The sequence below is a fragment of the Pinus tabuliformis genome, chromosome 3_1, assembly GCF_031772625.1.
Source record: "Pinus tabuliformis cultivar Carrire ecotype Pingquan chromosome 3_1, CPIR1, whole genome shotgun sequence".
Lineage (NCBI taxonomy): Eukaryota > Viridiplantae > Streptophyta > Pinopsida > Pinales > Pinaceae > Pinus > Pinus tabuliformis.
Genome location: NC_142301.1, coordinates 829801012 through 829813527, shown reverse-complemented (window position 1 = coordinate 829813527; position 12516 = coordinate 829801012). Strand labels below are relative to the sequence as shown.

At 37.4% G+C, this 12516-nt stretch overlaps 2 protein-coding genes across 4 annotated transcripts in view; one reads left to right on the top strand and one right to left on the bottom strand.

Annotated features, from left to right (window-relative positions):
- The window catches only part of LOC149190052 (uncharacterized), a 206981-nt gene extending 206217 nt beyond the window's left edge, over nt 1–764 (bottom strand). For 2 of the 3 annotated variants that reach the window (XM_089412006.1, XM_089412008.1), the window contains exons 1-2: nt 521–764; nt 206–331 (exon numbers count right to left, since the gene is read on the bottom strand). The gene's annotated coding sequence lies outside the window, so the exon portion shown is untranslated. The remainder of the gene's footprint in view (nt 1–205; nt 332–520) is intronic. The other variant, XM_089412007.1, reaches the window with a different exon arrangement.
- Nucleotides 765–3899: 3135 nt separating this feature from the next.
- Nucleotides 3900–12516, top strand: part of LOC149190051 (kinesin-like protein KIN-13A) — a 68556-nt gene continuing 59939 nt past the window's right edge. The window contains exon 1 of the mRNA XM_089410421.1: nt 3900–4589. Coding sequence (XP_089266547.1) covers nt 3900–4589 — 690 coding nt within the window. The remainder of the gene's footprint in view (nt 4590–12516) is intronic.

Below are 12516 nucleotides of genomic sequence, written 5' to 3'. Positions count from 1 at the left end.
GGGCTCCTATTTATATTCCTTATACAATAAACCTGATGCAGTTGGACGTTCCCTTAACCTCATTCATATATTTTAATATTTGTTGGCAGAAAAAGGTTTCATCCATTTCTCCCTAGTTCATCGGTGTTTACGAGTCCAAGAGGCTCTATTATGTCCAATTCTCCAAATTCGTAAGAATTGAAAAGAAAAATGACAGAAATCCTACCAGCTCGACGAATTATGAGCTCGCAACTCTCCCTCAGGATCTTTTGTATATCTACACAACTATATTACGAACTCCGTGATACATCTTGGCCATTTGTGCGTGATCAAAAAACCCTAGTGCAAGCCCCTGCATTCGCAGAATAGTTTAGTGTGGAAATAGTAGTTGTTCTTGAAATAAATGTAGAATGATAACGGATCTAAGGCATCGTAGCTTGTCTGAAGGACGAGACTGTATTTAAGTGAAAGAAAAGAAAAGCATTCAAACTGGATGACAGGCATCTGAAAAGGAAAATGATTTTTGGCGACTGAGAATCACCGTTGAGAAAGGAAAATGATTTTTGGCTACTGAGAATCACCGTTGAGAAAGGAAAATGATTTTTGGCTACTGAGAATCACCGTTGAGACTCGTCTGGGCTTTGCCTTCATGGGAGCTCTAATCGATATGGACGCTCTCCCATGAGACTCTCATTGGCACTTTTATAGATAGAGTGATCTAATGAAAATTGGGAAATTCAATGGGAATGAAAATTAATAAATTCAATCTGAAAATTCAAGAACTTGGCAGGGTACTCATGAGGTGAGGGCCATTGGGTGTTTGGTTTACTAACGGGAATGAGGGAATTATGTGTAAAATGGATTAATCCTTACAAGGCTCTTAAAATCGAGGAGTCCCTTATGGGCTTTTACTTTTACCCTACCATTTTCTCTTTAGGGGTTATGTTTTTTTTCTTTGAGTTATATTTGGTAATAGGTATAGATACAATATATTATATTTTTTTTAATTATGGATTCATTAAGGGAGTTGTCTTTAGTGCGACCTTTTGAAGATTCTGGTGATGGAATCCGGGGCAAAAAATTGAGGTTAAATCTTAATTTGTATTATTTAAAATGGTTTTTTAACTGTGTATTTGGATTCAGCACCCAGAAAAACCCCTAGGACGCTTTAATTGTGCAGAAATTAGCTATCAAACTTGCGATTTCAATAAATTGCTGCCAGATTTTAGAGAAATTTGACCAGAAAAGCTTCCAAAAAGTCTCACTAAAGACAACTCCTTTATTAAGTGTAGGATTAAATTTATCATTAAAAAAATTGCATTTTTTGGGGTAAAATTTGGAAAAAGGTTTATACTTTTAGAGATTTGATTCCTCTAAACTCTTCGTAAATTTAGAGTTAAGATGATCTACTTTAATTTTGAGAAATACACTAATAAAATGTTTTAACTAATAAAAAAACACTTATTTTATATAATATATGCATAATTAACATTAAAATATTTTATTTATGATTTAGATTCTCCACATTAAAATGTTAATACATGCCTCTCACATTTGAAAGTAGAAAACATATATCCATATAATACTAGCTTGGATCCATCTTAACTCTAGATCTACTAAGGGCCATGAGGGATCAAATTTATTTTCACTTTAAAAGAGGTTTACACCTCAAGAGGTTTAATTCCTCTCTATGCTTGGTAAATCGAGGACTAAAATGGATCATTTGAAACATAGATATGATGTAAGTTTTTTGTTACTTTATTGCAATTTTCTTAATATAATATGCTTAAATACAATTAAAAATATATATTTATATCTTAATTACAAATTGTTCAATAATCTCAAGGCACCTCAATTGGTTATTAAAAATATATATATATATATATTTATATCTCAATTAAAAATCATTCAATAATCTCGGGCACCTTAATTGGTTTATATAAATGTGAAATCATTGAAACTTGAAAGACCCAAGTTCAAATCCCCCCTATTGTGACTCGGGCTACAAAGAGTATGACATATCGTAACCCCCCAGATGTTCACTAGTAGTTACGAGTAGTTATGTGTCAGGTGTCGGTTCCTCAAGGTTATATATATATATATATATATATATATATATAAGAACTTAATATTAAATATTGGAGGAATTACAAATTTTTCTCATATTTGAATTAGAAAGCATTTATTAATGGAATAAGAACTTTGTCACTTTTTTTTCTCATTTGATGTTAAAATCTTTTACTTAGCATGCATATTGAAATATTTGATTTATAACTCACATTAAACATTTTTTTTGTTAATAATATTTCTTAAATGTTATCAACTTCATATTAAGAATAGTAAATTATACATCTTTTGTTGGACATTGGATAAGCCAATGCTCCCTGTGTGTTTCGTGACATGGACTAACCGCCTCTCATGGATCCTTATCTCTAGTGATGTGATCGTTGACTAATGCCTGCGAGTTTTGGTCTAACAGCAATCGTGATTCCCAACAAGTGGTATCAGAGTGTAGATCACGAGTCCGATACACATCTAGCTCGCGTTGGGGAGAAGATTGTTGGACATGGGATAAACCAACACTCCTTGTCTGTTTCGTGGCATGGACTAACTTCCTCTCGTGGATCCTTATATTTGGCGATGCAATCGTTGCCTAACACCTGCGGGTTTTGGTCTAACGACAATCATGATTCCCAACATCTTCCTCATCTTCCTCAAATAGAAAGGGAATATATATATATATATATATATATATATAATTAATTAATTAATTAAATTATTTTATTTTTCTCAATATTAAGTTAATATAAACTTATGTTATTTAATATGTACATTGAAACTATTTATTCATGCTTTACACTAAAATATATTTTTATTATTAATACATTTTTAATACACAACTCCCTCATATTAAAAGGTAATTTATTTTTTTTACTTGGAATTACATTATCTCCTTATATAAATTTGAGGTAAATTTAGGATAGAAATTGAAAATCTTATTTATGGTGAACATTTTTTTTTTTGTTATTACTATTTCTTAGTTTGTTAATCTAAGTATTGTTTTATTATTTTTTAATGTAACGTGACAACGTCTCCCTCATAATGGGTTGTAGAGTGCCTCTCGACGCAATGAAAATAAAAGGAAAATTTTGATGATATTTGTTTTGCTCATTCATTCTACATGTGAAAATATTTGATGATATTTGTTTTATTCATTCGTGTAGCTGTGAAAATAAAAGTGGGAAATTTGTTTTATTTTTATATTTAAATGTGAAGATAACAATAAGGATAAAGATGGTCTTTTCCAGGTGTTTGTTAGCATTGTTGTGGTACTTAGTGAGCATTATATATGGAACTTTCATGGTCATGTTGGATTCCTTGTCAAAGTGAATGCATGCACAACTCTTGTATTAAGATTAAACGTAACACTAATCTCCTTCATGCCAACAAGTAATGGCATTAGAAATTTTAAACAAATTTGTTGGAGTGGAAGAATTGCTTTACTTATTTTTTTGCATTTTGGTGATTGTCATTTTCCCTCTACATGTATTTTGGCCTATGCACATTGCTACCAACAATGTGTTTCTTTTGCAATAGAGAAGCCATTACATTTGACTTAATTAATTGAGTTGCATGTTTGTTTCTACATTGAGATGAAAACTCAATCTCTGATTATCTTAAACTCGCAACTACATATTACCCTTCTCCCAGATCGAAATAATTGTGATATGGCAAGCTTTGTGAATGTGTTAACCGAGGAAAGGAATAGAGGAGACTATATCTATAACCAGGTCAAATGGGGAAGACAAGGCGATTCACACAATGAATCAATACTTCCTAATATGATGAGACCTTGCACTTAAGGATAAAATCTAGACGATCGATGGCCTCGGTATTTGAAAGAAAAAACTAGGAGAGCGATGGCAGTGGAGGGACGAAGTGAATCGTTTAGGGTTTCTGGTGCTAGGGTTTTTGGTATGGGGCGACTAAAGTCGAACCCCCGCTCCCACCAATGGCGCCGCCTATCCACGGATACCCCCGGCAAAAGCAAAATTGCAGTCGCAGAGGTCCAGGAAAAATCATATGAAGGGCCTGCAACTGCCGATAAGTTTTGCCTTTCGCTTTTGAATGACAAAAGCTTCGGTATTGCTTACCCTGTAAAGAATCAACAACAGGGGAAATCGAGCGCCACCGGAGAGGCCGAGGCTGTGTTGGTCGTCGGATGCAGATGTCGAAGATCATCCAGCAATTCGCACCGGATCCGCTCAGAAGAAGAAGAAAATCCAGCTAGGGTTAACAAAAGCCGTGCTCTGCCTCCCCAGAATAATCGATACTCTGTATCTCATATTCAGAACTCTCTCAGCTTCCTGGATCTGCCTGGAAGGAGCATCTGGGATCTCTTATGGGCGGAAAGAAATGACAAACCCAATAACCATTGGACTCTCACCTCATCTTATCACAAGCCCCTGCGGCCTGTTCAGGAAAAGGTCGCCCTCCAAAGCACCAGCTTCCTCTCGTCTCAGATCTGCAGAGGAAAGCAGAAGTCTGATCACTCCGCCTCATTCCAGATCCAGATCGTGCTCCTTTCTGGCAAAACTCTGCTACAATGGGTAAGCTCTTCGGATCTAGTGCAGGACCTCAAGCAAATCCTGGAATTTAGGCTAGGGATTCCCTTTGCATCGCAACGACTCCTCCACGAAGGTAAACAACTTGAGGATCTTTACCCCCTTTCTTTTTACAGCATTAAGAGAAATGCCTCCATCATTTTTACCCTTCGTTTGAGAGGGGGAGCTGTTGGACAGTCTTCTTCAGCTGCGACTTTTTCATACAAAGATGTCGTCCATGCTCAGAGGCCCAAGAAAACAGATCCACCAGCTTAGACTCCCAAACCTTTTTTGGTGGACAAACTGGAGGAAACCCCCTCCATTGAAATAAGGCATCCTTCGCTGGATGAGCAAATCCAAAAGTATGCAGAGCATGCCATTATTTGCAGGTTCAATGGGCTATGGCCACGCACAACAGATCTCTACCAATGGATTCAATCTAACTGGACCAACAACTGCAAGGTTCTTCTCTTCTCAAAGGGTTTCTTCATTGTAGTCTTTGCTCATAGTGAAGACTACCAAAAAGCATTAACTGAAGGCCCATGGTTTTGGGGCTCAGCAGGTTTATTTCTCACTCCTTGGTTCCCGGATTTCGATCCCTCTACAGCAATCATCACCAAGCTCCCCATCTGGGTCAGACTTCCTAATCTCCCGGCGCATCTTTGGCACTTTGTTGTATTCCAAGGAATCGGTGATACTCTAGGCCGCTTTCTAGCCACAGACACCTCTAGAGGGGAAAAAGGCTTATACACCTTCGCCAGAATCTGTGCAGAAATAGACATGAGCAAAGGTCTACCTGATCAGATTAATCTCAAAATTGGAGACTTCCATTGGACTCAGACCCTGGATTACGAGAACACAACCTTTCGCTGCCGAAACTGTCATCACACAGGGCACCTTCAGAGCTCTTGTCCCTCAATGCCTGCCCAAAAGAAGAAAGCCAATCCTAAGCCGAAATCCAAAAGCTGGAAGCCTCATGATCCTCCTCCCATGGATGATTTTGACTCTAGCTCAGATGAAGAGGAAGGGGATGCGGAAGGATTGGAAGCATCGCTGGCACAGGATCCGCCCTCGACTGGTCCTGAGGATTCTTCTGTCCCTCCAAACTCACAGAAAAGAACTCATGAGTCCTCTCCCTCGGATTCAGACAAGGAGACCTCTCCGTCTGCCCAGCTCAGTTTGCAAATCATACCAGCTCAGCAGAGTCAGCTTGATTGGGTCAAAGTTGGAAAAAAGAAAGAAAAAAATGTCGAATAGTTGATTCTACCCACGTTGGGTAGAATCCTTTGTTCTGCTTCTGTTTCTCTGTTCTTCTTGTTACTTCTTGTTCAGCACTGCTCTCTTCTTGGTTTCTCTTGGGGGCCGAGGTGGATAGTCTATCCTTTCCGGCTGCCCGTTTTCCTGCTTCTCTTGGATGTATCTTCATACTGTACCATACTTCCTCTTAATAGAATTAGTTTTTACCGAGAAAAAAAAAGGATAAAATCTAGACAGAGAAGTTGGAGTTCTACGAGTGTGTCGCCAAGTGTTGATGTTGCGATAAACATGCTCCAAAATTTTGTCTACACTTGAATTTGGAGCCTACTAAGGATCTAATAATCTGTTGTCCCATAGTCACTTCATGGTGGAATGATGTTTTGCTAAGCATTCAAGTCTTCTTCTTGGATTTTAAGTGTTAAAGTCACTTGCTCTCACATGCTTGGTCCTTCATAAATGCATAAGCGCATCTTTCTTATGCAAGCTTAGTTAGGCATTGCGTGGACCTTGGAAAAAAGGCTTTAAGTACAATGCATTAGACAACTTATGTCGACAGTCAGTGCACACTCTCCATTGATAGTTTCCCTCTCACTTTCAGTTGTATTTTTCTCACCGTTCTAGTGAGTTTTCCCAACTGTCGCTTTTGCGCACCTTTGTTTTCACGTCTCACTTTCATTTTCACGACTGTCATTTTTACTTGATTTCACTTTAACAAGTGGTGTTTTCATGTTGTCTTTGCTTCGGCATGTGTCTCCTTCAACTTCTTAAGCTTTTGCAAGTGTCATTTTCATGTTTTCTTACTAGTGCAGGTGTGGCTTCTAACTATTTTCACTCTTGTATGTGTCACACCTTTACACATTACTAAGGGTGACTATAATGCATTTTCCTGCATTATATGGTCCTATATATCATAAGAATATGCATTAGACACATTCCCACAAATTAGTGCACTTCCTTGTCTCATTCGACACTTGTGTTCTAAGTGTCGTAATGATACGATTCAACTATCGCACTTATAAATAAATGTCGCTTTGTTGTCCTTTCAAGGCGTGATTGTTGTTCATGAGTCTTTTGCAAACCCCTGGATTGTATTGATGGAATTCATGTGTGTGATCTATGTTTGAGTCTTGTTTATATGCTTTTCTCTTTCTTACTCTACTAGTCTCACACTTAGCCATTATGGAGCTCTTCTTCGTCCTCTTGCCCAATGCAAGTTATGAAAGTATAAATCCTTCAACAAGTGATGAGCATTGCCTATTCGTGAGCCTCATTGGTAAAATATCTCCCTCTTATACTTATGCACTAAGCCTCTCTTAAGGTCAGCTCCTTTAGTTGCACGCTGAAAACCTTCAAATCAAAGTCACTTAACTCTTGTTGCATGCATTGAGATTTGAGCAACTCTACATTGTATAGCACATGGAGCATTTATATTGATCCTCTACAAAAGCAAACTGCTCCATACAAAGGTCCTTCCTCTCTCATAGTGCAGTGAGCATCTCCTAGGTAAAGTGGTTTGCCTTTTGTTGCCTCCCTCAGTGAACTACGCAATCTCCTACTCTAGTGGGCCTTCCTAAGCACAGGTCGCATTTCTAGTTGACAATCAGCCACTGCAGAAGCAAACTACACTAGCCTAGAAACCTCCCTCTCAAGTACAGCACATGTTGCAGTTACATTGCCTAGTCTTGCTCCCATTGTTGATTGTAACCCCTATCTGCACCATGCCTTGTTCTGCTTACCTTTTTGTCATGTCACAGTTCCAGTGGACAATGGAGCCTTTTCTAGATCATTGTTGAAGAAAATTGCGCTCTTCGTAAAGTTTGGCTCTTAGTTATATTGCATGTCGCAGTTTTAATCAGCAAGCCATTAACCCTTGTCATTAGACTCCCTCACTGTGTATTCACTGAGTTCTGCCCTACCTCCTGAGCGCATGTCATAGTTGTAGTCCACAATTAGGGCTTTCCTCAGTCACTGTGAAGCTCAATTGTGCTAACATTATCTCCTCCTGCCCTGAGCCCTACGCACTGCGCAGTTTCAGTCAGTAAGCTCATTGACCTTGTCCCTTACATTTTCCACTGTGTTGGACCCTTAAGAGCCCCTCCTCATAATGCATGGCACAGTTCTAGTGAGTAATGGTACCTTCCCTTACCCATTGTTGAGCTCAACTGTGTCATCCTTAACAAGCCTTCCTTTTTCAGCTCTCACACAGACCCATCACAAGCAGCTTCCTCTACGAGGAAAGTAGAGATAGAATAGGTTATTTCGTGATTGATTTTGCCTTGCCATGAGTGAACTTCATTCGAATGCGTACCATCTCAACACGAAAGGTGATGCTCAAGGAAGATACAGGACAAGGAACAAAGAAGCACTTGAATAGAAGAAGCACAAAGAAGAACCATCACGAGGACATGAAGCAGATCTTGGACCATGATAGAATGAGACATTTATTGATGATTCAGAAGGTCCCATATTGATCCAAGACCTTTTGGAGGGTGAAGATAGAGTACAGATCAGATCTATTATGAATATGCAAGATAAAGCAACAAAGAGAGCAACTTGGAATTGCCACATCATCATGAAGTTCCATGTCATCATTGCCAAGTTATGGCTTATACAAGTGTCATCTCAATGTGTCAATGTGTCTTATCACATGACATGGAATGTAATAGTGTATTTTAAAAAGGAAAATGACAAAAAGTAAATGTGTGGAAGTCCAAGAGTCACATGTGGAATATGAAAAGTCACATGTGGACAAAAGAGTCAATAGAAGATCAAAGGTGATTTAGGAGTCCAAAAGTCACGAGGGTAACTCAAGAGTTGTAGGGGATATAAAAGTTCATTCCTCTTGTTATAAAAGAAACCTCATAACTCAAGCAAAGGGATTTTTGAGGCTTAAGACTTTGGAGAGCTAGCCTTGGCTTATTTAGCTTGGCATAGAAGAGAAGATAATTCCTTGGAGAAGCAAGAAGTGACTCAATGCTCTAGTATTGGAGCTAGTGTCTCACCATTTTAACTGTGTACATGGATCTTTCACTTAATAATCAAAATCTCATTGAGCCAACACACTTTCATGCATGTATCATGAATATTCTAAGACTATTCTTTAGATGTTTGCAGTATATGTTATGTTCATATGTACTAAAGAAATTGAACTACTTCATTGGATTTGGTGCTTATTTAGTTGAATGTGTGTTGTATTCTCTTTAATAATCATTTTGTATATGTGAATTGTTTCGTTGGATAACTAACGATCTTTTCCTGCTCTCGTGTGCCTCCCTCGGGATGGTACTATTACTTTCCTTCTAGAGACTCGCTTTTGTCTCCCCTCCTGTGAAAGCGGCCTTTAACACATTGCAATCGGTGTTTCATAGTATCAACTTTCTTGTTGATTTCAAAGATTATGTGTTAATCTCTTATGTTACCCATTTTTTACCCAAGGCAGACCTTAAGTTATGGTGGCCAGGTCGATACTCTGATGGTGCTCCTACTCCAAACGATGTGAGGTCTAATTGGGACATCACATTGAGGAGACCCCCCTTATGTTGGCGGTATCCTGCACCATCAACACATTAGTAAGGGATTTTGTGCAACATCTACAACTGTGTATGTATACATATACCCAAAAGGAAATAATTGTTGACTTAAACATTTTCAGATGGGCTATAACAAATAATGCCAATAATAAAAAGGGACATGGAGATACTATTATGTAGGATTTCCAATACATGAAATCTCCACATGGTTCATGAGCCTTGGGTGTGTAAATAATTTTACATCATTAACTTGAATTCAACTTGACAATGAGAGTTAGGTGATGTCATGCCATGACCCACTAGTGGGGGTTCTTGGGTTTGCTTGAATTTCACCATTAAAGTGGTGAGATTGGTCATGTGAGCATTTGTGTGGTTATGATCAAGTCTCATATTGGGAAACCTTTCCATTGCCTCGAAAGACTAAATTGAGTTGACTCTCCTCAACTCATACAATTGAAGCAACTCATGCTCTGCAGCTACGAAACCAAAAGAACTATATTATAGAATAGTTCTCACTTTAAACTGAAGGACCTAAACCAATATTGTTGGTAATCTTACTCTTGATGCGATGAGCCTGAGTTCCCCTTGACTTACTGGAAAGAGACACACTTTAAGGAATACCTCCCTCAACCTCACTAAAAAAGACGCCTTTATGAGCAATACACACATTTTTATCATAAGAGGGGAGGAAATTGGGCATTACAATATAGATAACCATGTTATGAGAAAATTAACTTCCCAAAGCATTATGAAACCCTTATTTCTTGAAGTTGGAGGTTCTTGGATTGTCTAAGTAAGGGAATCTTGTATTAATTCAAGCCAATCCTTGCTATGGAAATCCTTTATGTTTCCTTGAACTACCTTCGTGCTCAATCTTGACTTCATTGACAAGTAAACCTCATATCTTTTGAAATTAAGAATTGATGTATATTACTAGAAAGGACTAGACCCATGAAATATGTAATCTTTTGTCGCCTAAGAAGTGGCATCAGTGCAATATGTAATCTTATGCCAACTAAATAAGTGAGATTTGGTACAATATGCAACTTTGTATTGTTGGAGAAGCATAAGTTGCAGCAATAGACATAGCCCTTATTACCAGGAACGTTATTTTTGTCAGTGATGAAGGACGAGTTATCCTCATGTCACTCAAAATTGTGAAGTTAACAATGATAAAGGAATAAGCTCTTTAACTTATCCTCTTATGACATGGGGATAACCCATCCTTCGTAGCTAACCAAAATCATGTTCCTAGTGATAGGGGATATGTGTATTGCTCTAGATACTTCTTTTCCAACAGTGCAGAGATGCATATCACACTAAATCCCAATACACACACACACGTGGATGAAGAGTGAGATGGGAAAATGTAATGGAAACTAAACCATTACATTTGATAAGGAGAATCAACTTAAAACAAGAACCCCAAATCAAGTGTGGAATATGGTAAAATTTTATGCCCCGACTCTTAGAATGCACTCAAGGATTGGGTTTGTTGTAGGTTGGTGCCATAAAAAGCTTACAACACTAGTGTGCTATGGGTCAAAATTTTGCTTAAAGGTTAAGAGTTGTGATTAACTTTGTCATGATGATGACATATAACTAACAAATGAACTACTTGCCTTACTGTTGGGAAAATTAAATGTCTTATAGTTAGAGCCAATTAATTGCACAAACACATAAATGATCAACCAGGTTGGTTATTTTATTCCAATGTTATTATGCAAAGTATATGCAATTAGTAATTATTAACTAACATTGTTTAATACCAAACTCCCTAAGATCATGGCACATAGTAAAAACTCAAGTCATTGTAACTCCTCACTCTCAGCACATTGAAATCATCATTGTCACACTTCAAGCATTCCAAGCACTCTACACACAGTTCTGAAATCAAAATCACTCTTTTAGAATAAACATCAATCAATCATTCTAGATCAAACTTGCAGAAAAGGAAACAACACTCCTAGAAATAATTGTAGAAACCATTCAAATAAAACCTCAAACAACCAATAAACTCACTGCAATCATCAATTCAACAATCTTTGCAACATACTATAACATGTATGCAATAGTCTATCTAATATTCTTACTCAACAAAGTTTAGAAATTGCAGCAGTAAATTAATTAATAACACACAATGAGAAACAGATCGATCCAATAATTATGATGTTACACAAATAATCAAGATCAACTATTCAATAAACTAATTAGTCAGTAACTACAACACATTAATAGAAGTCTCTAAAAGTGACAATTAAACATTATTAAACATAATTGTGAGGAAATCAAACAGACTGCTATAGTACCTTACTAATACAATGATCCTTGTTAAAGAGGAGGGCCCTTCCTCCTTAGCAGGGAGCTATTAATGTACAACTCACACGTTAAGACAACAAAATATTGTTGAATAACAAACCCATGAAAGATTCTATTAATCTTAAAAGGTTACAGATGCGCAATTTCTCCACAATACAATAGTGCCACCCCTGCACGAGGCAAATATATCCTCTATTATAGAATACATTATTTCTAATCTTAAAACCAAAATCAGCCATGAGAATCTTTCGATTCTTAGGGTGTCCAAACCGATAATCTTGTACAACAAATTACAACTAATTTGCTAAGAATAAAAAGAGTGTTGTAACAATGTCTTTAATTAGTGTTAAGCCAACAACATAGAATTGTAACTATCACAAGCAAGTTAGTTGTATTGTCAAAAGACAGTTCGCTTTGTTGGCACATCGGTCTAGGTTGACTACGACCAAGTAGTATATCCTAAGTTGACTCCCGATGACATCATCAAGAAAATGAAGTATTATGCAACAGGGTATCAACATCACAACAATAGCATCATTAGAATTTTCCCTAGAATATCAACATCACAAAACTTCTAGAAACAACATTACATGTAAGCAACAACACTCCAACGAGCCAAGTCATCCTAAAATAGCCTCTTTGTCAATTCTAATAATAAATTCACCCAAAATAGTCAACCTCTCCTCAAAATACAAGCAAAAGCATGGACTAAGGTGATTTGAAAGAGTAGCATGCATTAGTCAAAATGGAAATAGGTGGAGTAAGAGAGTGTGTTTGTAAGGGTAAAAATGATTGAAAGGGTGGAAAATGATGGTAAAATGGATTCC